This window comes from Orycteropus afer, unplaced genomic scaffold (genome assembly GCF_000298275.1).
Source record: "Orycteropus afer afer isolate SDZICR_OR568_19922 unplaced genomic scaffold, OryAfe1.0 scaffold00114, whole genome shotgun sequence".
NCBI classification, from domain to species: domain Eukaryota; kingdom Metazoa; phylum Chordata; class Mammalia; order Tubulidentata; family Orycteropodidae; genus Orycteropus; species Orycteropus afer.
The window spans coordinates 2,779,335-2,798,424 of NW_006921701.1; the positions used below are offsets into that span (position 1 = coordinate 2,779,335).

Consider the following 19,090-nt stretch of genomic DNA (forward strand, 5'->3'; position numbering starts at 1 on the left):
CTCTTGGATGGCCACTTGCCTTAGTATAAGTCTTTAAGATCCTGAACACCATTTTCATTTTGTTTTGTTTCTTACCACAATGGTTGGGCATCATCTGCTATCTTCATCATGCCTAGATTTAGCACTGTCTTCACTGACAGTTTTAGGAAAGGTTAGTGTGGCGTAGGGCCTCATTAGAGGAACTACTTGGTTGTCTTGTAAGTAGGAAGCCTTTAAAGTGGGGGCTCAAGTCCATTGATAGAATAGGTGGACTATTTAATGTACACGAGCCGTTTCATTGGTAACATGTTAGTTCTCTAGGTCAAAGCATTGGCAGTAATTTTTATACAACATTTAATTGTTCCAGTTGGAATGACAATAACCATAAATATCGTAAGTCCAGTTAACAAACTTGATCTCATCCAAGACCCGATTCCTTTTTGCAACCAGTTAAAAATGTCAAATAAGAGGGTACTTGGTTTGTCAGGAATGTGAAAACAAGTAGCCTTATGATAGATCTGTTAGACATCCATTTCTACCTCACCTGAGGTATTTACCCAAGTTCAACAGGAGATATTAGCAGCACACACTCCACCTTCCTGTGCTAACAGGAAGTCTAAGGAAATCCTGGTGCCCCAAACTAACTTTGCAAGGGACTTTTAAGATTTTTGCCGAGCTTCTAGTGAGTTGGCAATGTCACCAACTATTCCTTCTGTACTGGTGGCTACAGTCCAAATGTCGTATTCTAAATTTGTGACTTAGACTGATTTACCAAGGAAGGGACGCTCTTAAAAAGGAATAGCCTAGGCCAGGATTTCTTTTAAAGGTTTCCAGTTTTGTCAGCTTTGTTCATCTTTTGGCTGTTTACTTCTTTTTCTTTAAAAAATTTTAAATTATTTGTCCAGTGAAGTCTTTAATTGTAAGAGTGAATTTATAGAGGAATTCCCAAATATCTAAGCCATCAAGGTAAGGGAGTGCCAAGGCATAGGGCCTGTTATTAGGTTGGGTTCCTTTTTTTATAGTTCTTTGTAGTACATAAAAATATATCCTTGGGGAGCAAAAACATTTCTGTTATCTTTTGATGGTGGGGTGATGAGTGAGATAGTTTGGTTGGCTTGTATAAGCCAGCTTGAAATTAATGTATCATCACAAATAGATAACAGTCCCCAATTTATATGGGTGTAAGTTTATTGCAAAGATATGGATTGTTTTACTTGTGGGCACTGTAATCCTTTTTCATAAACCCTGAGGAATCTTGGGAGTCTTGGGGTACAGGAGTAGCTAATCTGAACAGGGGTGGTATATCCATGGCCCTTTGTCACCAGTACAATTTTGTGCACCCTATTCTGCATCATTTGCTTAGGGCTCTTATGTTAAATTAAAACATGGTATCTGAGGGGGTGTTGATAGGTCTGGGCAATGTCATAGCCTGACCCATATGGCCAGTTTGAAGCTGTTACTGAGGTTAATTGTAACATAGGGCATGAAATGTCCTGGAGTAGCAAGCAGATCTGAATTTTCATGAACTGTTTATGATTTTAGATGACAGATCCAGCATTCAATTGGGTTGGCTGCACTAGCCATGGATTGAGTTAAATTAACAAAAAGAATTTTCATGTTAAGCTTTAGTGGGAACTACAAATAGCAGTAAGAGTAGACTTAAGAAGGTCTTCATAAGGAAGGAAAAATAGTTCCCTTCCCCCAAAAAATGAATCAGGGCAATAAGCATACAAATGATAGCTACAATGAAATATATTCCTAGGATTTTCATATAAGAGATGATAAAAATGGCTACTAAAAACAATAGAAAGATGGTAGTAATACTAAAGAACAGATATAGAAAAACTTCTGGGCAACACATAAAGATTTTACCAGTCAATATGGCACAATTGGAAAAATAGAGGGATTTCAAAAGTAATTAATATTAAACATAAAGCAGTAACTTGAATAACATTAATCTACCAAGGGACAGCTATAAGTCTACAAATTTTAAGGGCATGCCATAGGGATAAGAGCAAATATGAAAAGCAATATACAGAAGAATCCAAGGATTTTATCTCTCTACTCATGTGACCTTGTTCCAGGATCTTGGGACAAGCTCTCTACCTCTCAGAGATGTTGTCTGCTTCTGGCCATTGGGCCAGGTGAACTTAAGTTTGGCCCTGTCAGGAGGCTGGACAGTCCACTCAGGAGCTGCTGTTTCTTTAATTGGGAGAGGTGAATCCAAATCTTAACTCCCTGTAATTTAGTAGCACAGGGATTACTTACAAGAACTAAGCAATGACTGAGTTTTGTTCCACATTTTTCTTCCACTCTATTCAAGACCTTCCATTGTGATCTCAATTGGAGCAGTTGGTCATGGTAGACAGGCACCATCTTCTTCTTGTCTCAGGGTACTCTAAGCTGAGGTTCACTGGTCTGTTCACATGCTTTGGACTAACAATTTCCTTGTATCTTTGATTTTCTTCAACATTCTTTGTTCCAGATGGGGAGAGACCAATAGTTGCATCTTAGATGACTGCTCACAAGCTTTTAAATCCCCAGTTGCTACTCACCAAAGTAGGATGCAGGACATTGTCTTTGTGGACTATGTTATGGCAGTTGACCTAGATGTCCTTCGAAACTATGGTCCCCAAACCCAGTGACTCATTGACTCAAAGTGTTTGGTTATGGCTAAAAGGTTTCATAGATTTACCCCTCAATGGTGTACTACATACATGAATATATTTGCAGCAAATATAAATACATACAAGACCAGACTTACTGGTCTGATAGAGACTGGTGGGAACCCCAAGAATATGGCTGTTGACCACCCTTCAAGCCTAGAACTGAACTCATGCCAACGGATCAGTTTTCAGCCAAACAATAAGTGAGGAAACCAGGGAGGAATGCATTCTTTAAAACAATCAACCATACGAGATGCAAGGTGCAGCATTTGCCCAAAAACAAAACTCAGGAGGCAAGAATGCACAGGTAAGAAGGATGAACGGAAATGGGGAACATAGGGAAGAAGTGGAAAGAGTGCTATTAGATTGTAGGTATTGCAATCAATATCATGAAACAAAATATGTATAAATTGTTGAATGGAAAACTAATATGCTTTGTAAACTGTCACTCAAGCCACAATAAAAAGTTTTTTTTTTTTTCTTTCTTAAAGAACTAAGTAAGGTCCTTTCCATTGAGGCTTGAAAAAGTCTTTAAGTTGATGTCTTCTTCACTACATATAGTCTCCTGGTTATATTGGTGAGGCTGGAGTCTCAACAGGTGGACATTCATCAAAACCCTTCTTGACTGAAGAATTATGGGTCTGCATAATGAGTTAAAGCTTGACAATATTTTAAACAACTATTGTCGTTATGTGCCATCATGTCGTCTCTGACTCATAATGACCCTATGTACAACAGAACAAAACACTGCCCAGTCCTGTGCCAGCCTCCTGGTCCTTATTTTACCCAAGCCCATCCCTGCAGCCACCGTGTCAATCCATCTTATTGAGATACTTCCCCTCTTTCGTTGACCCTCCACTTTACCAAGCATAACATCCTTTTCCAGAGAATGGTCCCTTCTGACAACATGACCAGAGCAGGTGAGATGAAGTCTGGCTATTCTCACTTCCTAAGGAGCGTTCCAGCTGCACTTCTTTCAGGACAGGTGTGTTAGTTCTTTTAGCAGTCCATGGTATTTCAGCATTCTTCGCTACCACCACAATGCAAAAGCATCAACTCTTCTTTGATCTTCCTTACTCATTGTCCAGCTCTAACATACATATGAGGTAACTGAAAATACCATGGCTTGGGTTAGGCGTGTCTTAGTGTTCAAGGAGATACCTTTGCTCTTCAGCACTTAAAAGAGGTCTTCTGCAACAGATTTTCCCACTGAAATATGTCTTTTGATGTCTTGACTGCTGCTTCCGTTGGCATTGATTGTAGAACCAAGTAATATGAAGTCTTTGACAACTTCAATCTTTTCTCCGTCTATCGTGATGCTGCTTATTGGTCCAGTTGTGAGGATTTTTGTTTTATTTCTATTGAGGTGTAATCCATACTGAAGACTGTAGTCCTTAATCTTCATCAGTAAGTGCTCCAAGTCATCCTCACTTTCAGCAAGCAAAGTTGTGTTGTCTGCCTATCTCAGATCGTTAATGATTCTTCCTTTAATCTTGATGCCACAGTCTTCTTCATATAGTCCAGCTTCTTGGATTATTTGCTCAGCATACAAATTGAATAAGTATGGTGAAAGGATACAACCCTGACACACTCCCTTTAAACCATGCAATACCCCCTTGTTCTGTTCAAATGACAGTCTCCTGGTCTGTGTACAGATTCCTCATGAGTACAATTAAGTGTTCTGGAATTCTCATTCTTTTTAATGTCATCCACAATTTGTTATGATCCACACAATTGAATGCCTTTGCATAGTTAATAAAACAAAAGTAAACATCTTCTGGTATTCTTTGCTTTCAGCCAATATCCTTTGCTCCACATCTCCTTCTGAATCCAGCTTGCATTTCTGGAAGTTCTCTGTCAATATACTGCTGCAACTGTTTCTGAATTGTTGTCAATTAGGTTTTACTTGAGTGTGATATCCATGCTAATTTTCAATAATTTCCACATTCTATGGGATCACCTTTCTTTGGAATGGGTACAAATATGGATCTCTTCCAGTCAGTTGGCCAGGTAGCTGTCTTCCTGGCATAGCTGAGTGAGTGCCTCCAGTTTGGCATCCACTTGTTGAAACATCTCAATGGGTATTCCGTCAATTCCTGGAGCCTTGTTTCCCCCCAGTTCCTTCAGTGCAGCTTCGACTTCTCCCTTCAATACCATTGGTTCTTGATCATATGCCACCTCCTGATCATCCACCAATTCTTTTGGTATAGTGACTCTGTGTATTTCATGTGTTGATGTTTCCTGCACCATTCAATGTATTGCCCATGGAATCTTTCAATATTGCAGTCCGAGGCTCAATTTTTTTCCTCAGTTCCTTCAGTTTGAGAAATGCTGAGCGTGTTCTTCACTTTTGGTTTTCTAACTCCAGGTCTTTGGACATCTCATTATAATAGTTGACTTTGTCTTCTCAAGCTGTTCTTTGAAATCTTCTGCTCAGCTCTTTCATCCTGTTGATTGTTCTACCTGCTTTAGCTACTCTCCATTCTAGGGCAAGTTTCAGAGTCTCTTCTGACATCCATTTTGGTCTTTTCTATCTTTTTAATGACCTTTTGCTTCCTTCATGGATGATGCTCTTGATGTCATTCCACAATTCCTCTGGTTTTCAGTCACTGATGTTCAATGCATCAAATCTGATCTTTAGATGGTCTCTAAATTCAGGAGGGATAAATTTAACATCATATTTTGGCTCTTGTGGGCTTCTTTTAATTGTCTTCAGCTTCAACTTGAACTTGCATATGAGCAGTTGATGATCTGTTCTACAGTCAGCTCCTGGCCTTGTTTTGGCTGAAGATATTGAGCTTCTCCATCACCTCTTATCACGGACATGTTGTTGTTGTTGTTGTTATGTGCCGTCGAGTCAAACCCGACTCATAGCGACCCCTCCTTGGGTTTCCGAGGCAGTATCACTACGGAAGTAGGATTGCCCAACCTTCCTTCCGAGGAGTGGCTGGTGGGTTTGAACCGCCAGCCGTCTGGTTAGCAGGCAAGTGTCTTAGCCACTATGCTACCAGAGCTCCCTAATTTCTGTGTACTCTGTCTGACAAAGTCCACATGTATGGCAGCTGCTTGTGTTGTTCAAAAGAGGTATTTGCAACACCTAAGTTGTTGGTCTTGCAAAATTCTGTCATGCAATCTCCAGTGTTGTTTCTATCACCAATGCCATATTTTCCAACTACTGGTGATTCTTCTTTGTTTCCAACTTTTGCATTCCAATCACCAGTGATAGCACAACTTGATTGCATGTTCAGTCAATTTCAGACTGCAGAAGTTGGTAAAAATCTTCAATTTCCTCATCTTTGGCTTTGGTGGTTGGTGTGTAAATTTGAATAATAATAGTATTAATTCATCTTGTTGTTGTTGTTGTTTGCCATCGAGTCGGACCCGACTCATAGCAACCCCTCCTTGGGTTTCCGAGGCGGTATCACTACGGAAGTAGATTTCCCAATATTATCCTATCACTGACAGCATTGTACTTTAGGATACATGTTGATATATTCTTTGTGATGATGACTACCATGCCATTCTTCTTCAATTTGTCATTCCTGACACAGTAGATCATATGGTTGTCTGATTCAAAATGGCCAAAACCAGTCCATTTCAACTCCCTAATGACTAGGATATCAATCTTTATGTGTTCCATTTCATTTTTGACAACTTCTAATTTTTCTACATTCATACTTTGTACATTCCATGTTCTGATTATTAATGAATGCTTGCAGCTATTTCTTCTCATTTTGAGACATGTCATATCAACAATGGAGGTCCTGAAAGCTTTACTCTATCCATATCATTAAGGTTGGTTCTACTCTGAGAAAGCAGCTCTTTCCCAGTTGTATTTTGAGTGCTTTCCAACATCAGGGGCTCATCTTCCAGCACTATATCATATACTGTTTCAGAGCTATTCATAAAATTTTCCAGTAATATATCAGACAGTGTTTCACTGCTATTCATAAGGTTTTCACTGGCCTATTCTTTCAGAAGTGGACAATTTCTTTTCTGAGTCTGTCTTAGTCTGGAGGCTTCACTGAAACCTGTCCACCATGAGTAACCGTGCTGTATTTGAAACACCAGTAGCAAAGCCTCCAGCCTGACAGCAACACTCAAGCCACTAGAGTAGGACAGACAAGTTTGTCCCCCCTAGCTGTTCTAAACTGCTTTGCTCATTTCCTGGTCTCCCCTTATCTGCTCACTTACCTGGCCTGCCCCCAGGGCAAACACCCATCTTCTGCTGTGCTCTACGCATTCAAAAACCCACCTTTCACTGGTCCTGGGCTAGTTTGGGTTAAATTAAAGTCTACTATGTTGTTGTTGTTATGTGCCATCGAGTTGGCCCCGACTCATAGCGACCCCTCCTTGGGTTTCCGAGGCAGTATCACTACGGAAGTAGGATTGCCCAACCTTCCTTCCGAGGAGTGGCTGGTGGGTTTGAACCGCCAGCCTTCTGGTTAGCAGTCAAGTGCTTTAGCCACTATGCTACCAGAGCTCCAAAGTCTACTATAGCTAACCTGAAAAGTGTCTTCGGGTTAACAGTTTCATGAGCTGTTAACTTGTGTGATCCAAAAAGAGTGGACTTTAAATCTAACAATACAAGAAATGTTTGGGCCCAAGGTAAGTGTAAAGAGGCAGAAAATTTGGCTATTTTTTTCTTTAGTATTTCTGTGGTCCTTTCTACAAGGCCAGAAGATCGTGGGTAATAAGGACAAAGGAGTCTCTGAAAGATAGGAAAAATCTTACACACTTCTTTTATGACTGGCCAATGAAGTGGGTTTTTATGTCACTACAAAGAGTTTTTGGAGCTCCCCATGTGGGGATAATATTTTCCAAAAGTTTCTTTGCCAACAAAAGTGATAGTAGTCTTACAGCTAGGGGAGGCTTCCCTAGGGAGAAAATCTACAGATCATTACTAAGACATGCTTATAACTGTTGGAAGGAGGAAGCTGCACAAAATCAATCTGAACAGTCCACTCAGGACTATTTGAGCATAGGTTCATTGGGCAGAGGAAACTACCCTGGTGATATTTGACAAGAACAACCTAACTTTTATCAAGTAGACTGAAAAGGATTTAACTACACAGTTGGCTGCATTCCAAAAATGTTCCCAGTTATATTTTTTCATTAGGTCAATTAGCTTATCTCTTCCAGGTGATTTAAGGAGTGCAGGGCTTGAGCAATAATAGGATTGCCAATGGGTCCCTCCAATGCATCATTCTTTTTATTTGTTCAGCAGCCTTCCTTTCTCCAAGCCTCTTGTTCTTCTTTAGGAGCTTGAATTTGCTGAGCTGCTAAATTATGCCTAAAATTACCATCTCTCATTTGTTCGTCAATGAAATTTTTCATTCTACAGTAGCATCTAGGGTTAAAATATTTACAAATTTCACAATTAGTGAGTGGGCCTTCTGTGTAGTTGGTATCATTAAAATTAATGAAGACAAAGAGGGTAAAATGTGAAACAAGAGCCTATGACATGTTGAGCTGCATCAGTAAAATTACCCCACTAGTACTTTTCCATATGAGTGATTAATCTTCCAAATTTAAGTAGGTATCCTGATGAACATTATTAGTAATGAAAGCATGTAATGCCCATGGCAAAACTATCTTGCCCTATGGTCTAAACCATAAATTAGTGATTGCATCTTGCTTACAAGCCAAGTCTTTCCAAATTTGAATTTCAGATTCAGGAGCCAGATTTTAATCAGTGTATAAAAACTTAAAAGCTATTTGGAGGTCTAGTCCATCACTTATAACATCATCATGTGTAGGAATTTTATCATTTACCAACTTTTCATCCAAATGAACTTTGGTGCAAAGGGTGGTGAGCACTTGATAGCCTTTTTTTGCAGCTGAGTCAGCCAAACTGTTTCCTTTAAATTCCTTTGAGAATTTGAAATTTGAAAGAAAGCTTTCTCAACCATTATGCTGAGGAGCATAGAGTTTTATGACAGCAATCTCAGAGGGAAGCCAAAGAGCTTCTAGGAGGCCACCAGAGGACCATTTTTTTGTGTGAGTTCTAGAGGATCTGAAGAACGCTAGGAGCTCTGGTGGCTTAGTGCCTAAGGCATTTGACTGCTAACCAGAAGGCTGGTGGTTCACACCCACCAGCCACTCCTCAGAAGGAAGATGGGACAATCTACTTCTGTAGTGATACTGCCTTAGAAACCCAAGGAAGGGTTGCTATGAGTTGGATCTGACTCAACAGCAGTTGGTTTGGTTTTCTCTGTTTACATAGCACCCCCAAATCATGGTCTACCCAAAAATATACCTTGAGTTGGTGTAAATATTTACTGACTGTCTAGAAGCCAGTTTACAGGCCCTTGTGAGCACAATCCATTCAGCTTGTTGTGCTTAAGTAATTTCCCAGAGAGGGCTTCTTTCCAGTACTTCTGTAGAAGTAGTGATAGCATATCCTCCCTGGCAATGAAAGCTGGTAGAATCAAGTTTAAGATAAGATCCATCTACAAACAGAACTTAATCAGGGCTGGAAAGGGAGATTTCTTGTAATTTCTATTGCGATGACCAAAGCTCTTCATTTGGGTCTAAACCATTGTGTCATGAGAAACTATCATCATTGAATGGAGGTAACAATGTGGCTGCGTTTAAAGATATTATTGTGTGCAATCTGATGTTAGAGCCTACTAAGAGAAGAACTTCATAAGAGGTCAACCTGCTAGCTGAAACATGCTGCATTAAGCTTGAGTTTAAGATGGCTAACACCACGTGGGGACATAGACATCAAGGACATTCCCTAAAACTATGTTTATGGTGTTCTAGACTTGTTTTGGTGTTGAAACACTGCTCTAATATGTGGGGGGTATCCCTGGGCACCTGGGTCCAACTGAACACTATAATAACCTATAGGTCTTTTCTATCCTCTTTGTTTTTGTGTGATAACTCCTAAGGCATTCTCAGAATTCTCATGAGAAGAAATGAAAAATATAGATTATAATTAGGAAACTCCAAAGCAGATATGTTAATTAATGCCTTTTTTTTAAACTGAGTTCTAGCATTTGGGCTATCTTCATTCAGCAAGCTGTAAAGGATCAGCCTCTGAATCCTTCAGGTATTTATAAAGGGATTGAGCCATTAAAGAAAAATTAGGTATCCAAATTGTAAGCCACAAGGTCCTAAGAATTCTCTCTCTCTCTCTCTCTCTTTTTAAATGGGAATAGGATAAGATGCAATAGTTTCCTTTCTTTTGGGGTTGATAGTGATTCCTTTTGCTGAGATTATATGTCCCAGATATTTTACAGAAAGTTGAGCTAATTGTAACTTTTCCTTGGAGGTCTTATGCCCTGCAGTGGATAAATGTTGTAACAGCAGGACATGATCAATGAGCCAAGTTTTTGAGAATATGAGGGTACCAATAGGTCATTGACATACTGTAATAAGGTGGACTTGTGAGTGAATTGTAAGGATTGCAGATAAGCTGTGAAATTTGAGAAAAATGTGTAGGAGGTTCTGTGAACCTATGGAGCATGACAATCCATGTGTCTTGTTTATCTTCCCACATGAATGCAAATAAATATTGGCTATCTGAGCGTACAGGAATACTGGAAAAACCACTACAAAGATCAACCACTGTAAAGTGGTTAGCTTCTGGTGGTACATTGAACAAAAGTAAATGAGGATTTGGGACAAATGGAAATCGAGAATTGCTATTTTATTTATGGCCCTTAGGTCCTATACAAATTTCCATCCTTGGTTCCAAGGTTTTCTTATAGGAAAGATGGGAGTATTTCAGGGTCTGGTAGAGGGTATTATTGTCTAAAAAGTCTTGAATAATGGGCACTAAACCTTCCTTAGCTTCCTTTTTTCAAGGGATATGGGATACTTTTTGTAGAGGCTTAGAGGTGTCAATTTGAAATTTAGTAGGATTTGCCAACAAAAAGAGGCCAACTTCCATAGAGATCATAGTGCAGAGAGTCTCAGGAACTGCAGATAGTTCATTAACAAAGGAAAGAGGAATAAGGGAGGTTTCTTTTGAGTTAATTAAGCTTATAGCATGGAGGAAACAACAATCTTCCTCTAGCTCTCTTCTTCCTCTGTGTGTTTCTCAAGGAATTCTAAAAACATTTCCATGTTCATTAAAGAGTATATTGCAATTCCTTTTTGATAAAAGTTCCCTTCCAATTAAATTTATTGGGGAATATTCATTAAGCAAGAAAAGGTGAACATCCATTTTGGGACCAAAGGAAATAGAGATAGGTTGAGTATGGGTTAAAATTTGTTCTTGATTTGTTACCGCCACAACTTTAGAGGTTTTTGAACTTTGGGGTAAAGGATTTCATAAAAATGTGAGGTTAAGAGCTGAAAGAATGGTGCCAGTGTCAATTATAAATTTAAAATCCTCTCCATTAAGGTGAATAGTAGTTTTCCTTGGGAGTTTAGTGCCACTACTGGAAAAACTCCTATGTGTTCCTTGGAGCTTTTCATTCAGTTTCAAATCTAGGACCTGAAGATTAAACTCTAGCTTGATTATTTTTCAACTTAAGGCAATCCTTCTTAAAATGTTCAGGCCTTTTACAGTAAAAGCACACAACAAATGCAGGGCCTGATTCACAGTTCAGTGACCTTACCACTGGACAAACATCACTTTGTAACTTAGACTTGGAGCTATTGTGATTGCAAAGCTATATGTTTAGTTTGCTCTTCCTGGGTAGCCACTGCTCTCTTGATGATAGTGGTTTTTTTTTCTCTTAGGTCTGAGCTAACTCCTGGGCTAAAACCACAAGTTCAGCCCTAGGAGTAGTTTTCTAAATTAGTTTTTTCTGCTTAACTGGGACTGAGAGTTCTGGATGAAGCGGAGAAACAAATGCTGCATTAAAAGCTCCTGAAGAGCCTGGGTTTTCAGGATTCAGTCCAGAATGCTTACTAAATTTTTGATATAATCTATTTTGATAATCATAAACAGTTTCACCTTTATCTTGTATAAAAGAATAAATTATTGTCCAGTCTGTTTCTGAAAGGAAAGCTTCCTTAAGGTCATCATATAGCTTTTTTGCTTGCCCTTGAGCTTTTCTAAGCATTTGTTCAGATTTCTTACTGCAACCTGAAGCAAGACTAGCTTGTGCATGCTTCTGTTAGGCATGCTCTTGCCATTTCTGACCATCTCCTGGACTCATTATCATGTGAACCAATTGATATGACTCAGGCAACCCAGGCTTGTATGCATTGAAAGTGATCTAGAATTCTTTAGTGAATTTATAAGGATCCTTCCACACATTTGGGAATTCTTTAGCAATAATATGTAGCTCCATGCAGGACTAGGAGACAAAGGACATCCCATTAGTTTTTTCTTTTTTTTTTTTTAAATTCTCTCCATTTATAGCTGTTACCCCTGAATGAATTTTAAAAGGCATCTTTGGAAGGGATTTCTTTTGGCTTTCAGAATCAGTAGGGTAGCAGGGGAGTTCAGGCAAAGTGTTTTGAGGAGAATAAGATGGTAAAGAAGGGTAAAGGGAAGCAGTGGCCAGAAGGGATCATGGAGAAGAGGGAGGAGGAAAAGCAACAGTAGCCAGAGCAGTGGTCAGAGGTAGTAAATAATCAGTCATAATGTTGACTTTGGAGATGTTTACAGAGTTCTGGCATTGCAATTCCTTGAACTTTTCAGCTTGCTTAGGTACGGTATCTTGTAGGGAGGCTAGTGTACTTTGTTAATGTCTTTTGGAAGCTTAAAAATACCAATTACAATATGTCTTCAATTAGGCTTACTTTACCTGAGAGTCCTTAGCTTCTAATTTTCAGCACAAAAAGGTGAGTATACCTAGGTCAAAACTGCCCCAACATAGCCCTTGAGTTTCTAAAGATTTGTTGGTAATTACTGCCATTCTACACTGTATGAAACAGCAGCGAGACTATAATGCTTACATATATAAGTCACTGAAGTACTTGAGGGAGGTCCAGCTTAATCATTAGACATAACATTCCCCATCTTACCAAGCAAAAACACGAGTTTCTTAATGTACAGCAACCTGTGCATTCCTTTAATTAGTGCCATAGAGACAGAAAAGAGCAAAAAGTTCGACTTTACTGACACATACTGGCTACTAGATGTCAATACAGTCAAGTCTAACTTGACTTGACAGTGATGCCCAGCAGACAGTCTGAAAAGTAAAAGCAAAAAGAAAAAGGACTTTATAATAAATCTTAACTTCGAAAGGTCATCAAGTGCAACAGCATAGAGGCTGAGGATTTGATAGGACTCACCTCAAACTGCCTCAGAGAGCCAGAGAGATGGCTGAAGCACAAAGGGCTCTTTGCTCACTACTTTTTAAGCACTGGGTCCAGTGACTCTCTGATGCAGTCAGTGATGAGATGCCTTTGAATCCTGCCAACTAACCCACTGAAATGGCCTAGAGTGAAAACACACACTCTGTAAAAGTAAAGTTAAGAGATATATTGAAAGTCCAGTGAGGTCTAGACCAGCAAAACTCCAAATTCAGAGTGAAGGTGGCTGCTCCACTGGACAATAAAGAAGCAAACATTCTTTCAGAGTTGAAGCGGGAACTAAAGCTACAAAATTGTGATTGGCTGAAAGAGAATTAGGGGAATAGAAGGCCAGATATCTGAAAGCATGGACTTAGCAGACTGGTGGATAGACTATATGTGGTATTAAATGATTGGTTAAGGGTACATGATTGCAAGTGTTTGTGCTTTTCAGTTAATTATAGGATATTCACAGGACAACGGCAGGACATGTTTTTCTGGGAACTTGTTACGGAAATTGCTTTCTTAAGCATGTCTTTTCCCAAGGTCCCTTGTAAAGAAAATTTACCAATAATGCTGTGAGTCAAGATCCTTTGGGCAAAGGCAATCCATCCTGCATCTGTTTGACCATAGAGGAAAGACCCCTTGGGAACAAGCTGTGACATCCTGCATCTGCCTGACCATAGAGAAGAATATATCCTTTAGGATATATGCTTAGGTCAGTACAAAGGTTAGAGAAACTGTTGTTTGAAAAGTCAGCTTTAAAATTCAACATAGATTCTAACTCACATCAGCTCTGCTTTCAGGCTGCTGTGTTTACACACACCAAGTGTCTCAGAGTTTAGACTCAAAAATGTGTTCTGAAGAAATGAAAATTGGTAAAATCATTGGGACCATGTAGTTTGTGAACTTCATTAGTGCATCTTACTCCCCAAAGAAAATGATTCTTACTCTCCAAATAGTGTCTTTCTCTCTTTCCTCCAACTCCAAATTATAGGTTATGATATTACTTAGCATCAGTAATGTCTTCAAATCAGTTAGGAAGCTTCAGCATCTCCAGAAAGATATCATGAAGCTAGGGGAAGATAAATGGATGAAACTAGAATGTGTCTTGAAGGCACTGATTTCCCATCTTTGTGACTCCAGTGCCTAGAAGAGGGCCAGGCACATAGCAGATGTACTAGAAATATATGTTCAGTGAATGAAAAGAAACTACTGAGACAAGTAGGAGCTCTGATAGCATAGTGCCTAAGGCACTTGACTGCTAACCAGAAGGCTGGTGGTTCAAACCCACCAGCCATTCCTCAGAAGGAAGGTTGGGCAATCTACTTCCATACTGATACCACCTTGGAAACCCAAGAAGAGGTTGCTTTGAGTTGGGTCCAACTTAACGGCACATAACAACAACAACAACTGAGGCAAGTAAAGGGAGACATTAAAATTTCCATAGACTTGCTTCAAATATGAGAACAGAATAGGTGAAAACCTCAGAGAGATACTGCATCATAGTGATAGAATTTGGGCTTCCAGGAATTGATATTGTGATGATAGTGCAATGGTACTTACTGCAGCTCCAGCAGCATATGACTGATACAATGATCCCAAAAATCCCAATTATTGTGATGAGGATAATGGCCCAGAGTGGGAACTGATTATCAGTAGGAAGAGGCTTAGCTGTGGAGGGAAAAAGTATAGTGTCAGCTCTAATGTGTTGCCCACTGTCTGATACCTATACCATGCGTCTAATGAAATTAGTTTATTAATATTATAGCCACACCTTTGTACAGGAACCTTAATAAGTCACAACAGTACTTTATTATAATTTTATTTATGGGTCTAAAAATGATACCAAAACACACAATTCTAAAATGTATCTGGCTGAGTTATTTTCTTCTTAGATTCTATACAGTAGAAATCTCCCAAAACAATGTCACTTACGAATTATCCAGGAGAAGGTCTGTGATACTTGTTTGTCTCCATACTTGATAAGACAAATAAATGTATGGTTTCTTGTAAGATTGAAATGGAGTTCACTGCTAATAGTGTAGAGTTCTGTTTCAGAATCTTGGGAAACTGTAAGGTTGATTGCATTTAATTCTTTTCCATTTTCTAGCCAGGAGAGACGAGGCTCTGGAAAACCTCCAGAGGATGTACAAAGTATCTTCTTAATGTCAACAGATGGGTTTCCCAAGTCAGTTATAATAGGATCATGGAAGTCTACTGAAGAAAAAAACAAGCATATCAGAACATATAGTTACTCATCTGTGTATTTGTACACAGATACATATAAACACACACATACTTGGCTTCATATTTTTAATAAATTTTCAAACATTAATAAGAATGATAAAATGAGACGTAATTTGCAATTTCCCATAAGTCATCAATGCTATTGTTAGTTGCTATTGAGTCATTTACAACTCATAGTGACCCTATGTACAACAGAGCAAAAGTACTGTGCCATCCACACCGTCATTTTTATGTTTGAGCGCATTGTTGCAGCCACTGTGTCAATACATCTTCATCGCTGCCCCTCTGCTTTACCAAGCGTGATGTCTTTCTCCACGGAATAGTACCTCCTGATTACATGTACAAAGTATGTGAGACGAAGTCTCATCATGCTCACTTCTAAGGAACGTTCTGACTGTACTTCTTCCTAGATAGATTTGTTCATTATTCTGACAGTCCATGGTATAATTAATGGTCTTCTTCAACACCATAATTCAAATGCATCAATTCTTCTGTGGTCTTCCTTATTCATTGTCTAGCTTTCACATACATATAAAGTAATTGAAAATACCATGGCTTGGATCAGGCATGACTTGTCCTCAAGGTGACATCTTTGCTTTTTAACACTTTAAAGGCTTTTTTTGCAGCATATTTGTCCAATGCAATATGTAATATGATTTATTGCCTGCTGCTTCCAGGGGTGTGTATTGTGGATCTAAGTAAAATGAAATCCATGATGTGGTAAAGTTGTATGTCAGCTTGGTTGGGCCTGGTTGTGTGCCTGGGCAGCTGGTGGTAGTTATTCTCCATGATGAGACTGGCAATCAGCTCCATGGTGGGATCTACCACAAGCAGCTGAGTAGCTGCTTTAGGGATGTGGTCTGCTTCCCATATATAAACAGCAGCTTTGGGAATGGTCTCTAGCTTATGGTACACTTGAATGTACTGCATGTAGCCTTGTCATTGTTCAGCAGCCTGCCATGCTCTGCTGACTTTGGGACTTTCAATGGACTTGAATTAATGGCCTGCCATGTGGTTTGGTAACATCAAGACAGTGCCTTTTTACTTGTCAACCTTGGGCTTGTCAGTCTCAGCAGCCAGCAGCTGTCTGAGTGAAGAAAAGCCTCTAGCTTCAGTAGGCTTGGAGCAGGAGGCAGAGATGAAGCCCAAGGTTGAGGGGCTTTCACCCAGCCCCTAAAGCCTGACACTTTGAACTCGGACTTAAAGCCTCCAAACTGTGAAAAAAATAAACTGTTTGTTCAAGCCATCCCACTTGTGGTATATTCTTGTCAGAGTGGCATTAGGTAACCAGAACACATGACAACTTCAACCTTTTCTCCATTTGTCATGATGTTGCTTATTGGTCCACTTCTGAAGATTTTTGTTTTCTTTATGTTAAGGTGAAATCCATACTGAAGGCTATAGTATTTGATTTTTATCAATAAGTGCTTCAAGTCATCTTCACCTTTACAAAGAAAGGTTGTGTCATCTGCATGCCACAGGGTGTTAATGAGTGAGTCTTCCTTCAGTCCTGATGCCACATTCTTCTTCATAAACTCCAGTTTCTCAGATTATGTGCTCAGCATACAGATTAAATAAGTATGGTGAAAAGATACAACCCTGATGCACACCTTTCCTGATTTCAAAGCATGCAGTATCACCTTGTTCTGTTCCAACAACTTCCTCTTGGTTTATGTACAGTTTCCTCATGAGCACAATTAAGAGTTCTGGAATTCCCATTCTTTGCAATGTTATTCATAATTTCTTATGATCCACACAGTTTAATGCCTTTGCGTAGTCAATAAAACACAAGTAAACATCTTTCTGGTATTCTCTGCTTTCAGCCAAGATCCATCTGACATCAGCAATGACATCCCTCATTCCAAGTCTACTTTTGAACCTGGCTTGAATTTTTGGCAGTTCCCTGTTGATGCACTGGTACAACCATTTTTGAATTATCTTCAGCAAAACTTTACGTGCATGTTAACATATTAATGATATGTTTGATAATTTCCACATTCTTTTGGATCCCTTTTTTTTTTAGTTTTTACTGTGATTTGGGTGAATTTTAATGTAATTTGATTTATTGACTGAGCAAATTCATTTTCCATACAGCAGTTCATACACATTTTATTTCATGACATTGACGGCAATTCCTCACAATGTAACAGCTCTCTTCCCACTTCCTTCCTGTAGTTACCTCTTTTCTGTGTCCTTCCCTCCCATGCACTCCTGCCAACCCCCCCCCCCAAGCTACTTCCCTGTGTAAACACTCCCTGGATCACCTTTGTTTGGAATGAGCCCAAATATAAATCTCTTACCAACTGGTTGGCCAGGTGGCTTCTTCCAAATTTTGTGGCACAGATGAGTGAGTGCTCCCAGTGTTGCATCTGTTTTTTGAAACGTTTCAATTGGTATTCTCTCAATTCCTGCAGCCTTGTTTTTCACCAGTGCCTTCAATGCAGCTTAGACTCTTTCTTTCAATACAATCATTTCTTGATGATATGCTTCCTCCTGAAATAGTTCAATGTCAACCAATTCTTTTTGGTACAATGACTTTGTGTATTCATTCATCTTCTTTTGATGGGTCCTGCATCATTCAATATTCTTTGCATAGAATCATTCAATATTGTAGCTCAAGGCTTGAATTTTTTCTTCCATTTTTCAGCTAGGGAAATGCCAAGGCTGTTTCTCCCTTTTGATTTTCTAAGTCCAGATCTTTTCACATTCCATTATAATGCTTTGTCTTTTCAAGCTGCCCTTTGAAATTGTCTGTTTGATTCTTTTATTTTATCATTTCTTCCTATTGCTTTATCTACTCTATATCCAAGAGCAAGTTTCAGAGTCTCTTCTGACATCTTTTTTTTTTCTTTTCTTTTCTCCCTTTTTAATGACCTTTTGCTTTTTTATGCACAATGTCCTTGACGCCATTCCACAACTTGTCTGGTCTTTGGTCATTAGTATCCAATGTGTCAAATCAATTCTTGAGGTGGGTCTCTGAATTCAGGTAGGATATACTCTAGGTTGTACTTTGGCTCTCATGAATTTGTTTTAATTTTCTTCAGCTCCAACTTGAACTTGTGTATGAGCAACTGATGGTCTATTCTGCAGTCGACTTCTGACCTCTTTCTAATTGATGATATTAAGCTTCTTCATTATCTCTTTCCACAAAAGTATCCGATTTGGTTTCTGTGTATTCCATCTGGCAAGGTCCACATGTATGTTGCTGTTATGTGCCATCGAATCAGACCTGACTCATAACGACCCCTCCTTGGGTTTCTGAGGTGGTATCACTACAGAAATAGATTGCCCAACCTTCCTTCCGAGGAGTGGCTGGTGGGTTTGAACCGCCAGCATTCTGATTAGCAGTCAAGTGCCTTAAGCACTATGCTACCAGAGCTCCCATAAAACCATGGTTAGATGCCACAAAGTGGCAATGACTTAACCATATGCGTGTTGTAAGGCCCAAGGGCCTCTTCCATCCTTGTCAAGGGGAGTGCTAACCTTCTCTCCTTTCATACAACACTCCACATGTGTGTTGTTGTTGTTGTTATGCGCCGTCAAGTCAGACCTGACTCATAGCAACCCCTCCTTGGGTTTCCGAGGCAGTATCATTACGGAAGTAGATTGCCCAACCTTCCTTCCGAGGAGTGGCTGGTGGGTTTGAACCGCCAGCCTTGTGGTTAGCAGTCAAATGTCTTAGGCACTGCACCACCAGAGCTCCTATAGTCACCATTTAAGTTGTTGAAAAATGGATATTTGTTATGAATTAGTTATTGGTCTTGCAGAATTCTGTCATGCACTGTCAAGAGTTGTTTCTATCAAAGAGGCTATGTTTTGCAATTACAAATCCTTCTTTGTTTTCAACTTTTGCATTTCAATCACCAGTAGTTATGAGTGCATTTGATAGCAAGTTTGATCAATTTCAGACTACAGAAATTGGTAAACATCTTCAATTTTTTCATAGCTTGCATTCGTAGTTGGTTCATGCCTTATTTATATAATGCTACTAT

At 39.4% G+C, this 19,090-nt stretch overlaps 1 protein-coding gene and 1 non-coding gene across 2 annotated transcripts in view; both read right to left on the reverse strand.

The window, feature by feature from the left end:
- Nucleotides 1-12,710: 12,710 nt before the first annotated feature.
- CD80 (CD80 molecule) overlaps nucleotides 12,711-19,090 on the reverse strand; it is a 39,310-nt gene continuing 32,930 nt past the window's right edge. The window contains exons 3-5 of the mRNA XM_007943922.1: nucleotides 14,787-15,068; nucleotides 14,415-14,522; nucleotides 12,711-12,745 (exon numbers count right to left, since the gene is read on the reverse strand). Of these exons, the coding sequence (XP_007942113.1) occupies nucleotides 12,711-12,745; nucleotides 14,415-14,522; nucleotides 14,787-15,068 (425 nt within the window). The remainder of the gene's footprint in view (nucleotides 12,746-14,414; nucleotides 14,523-14,786; nucleotides 15,069-19,090) is intronic.
- On the reverse strand, nucleotides 18,482-18,603 carry LOC122150287. Its single transcript, XR_006163587.1, has one exon. It is a non-coding gene; the product is annotated as a U6atac minor spliceosomal RNA (small nuclear RNA).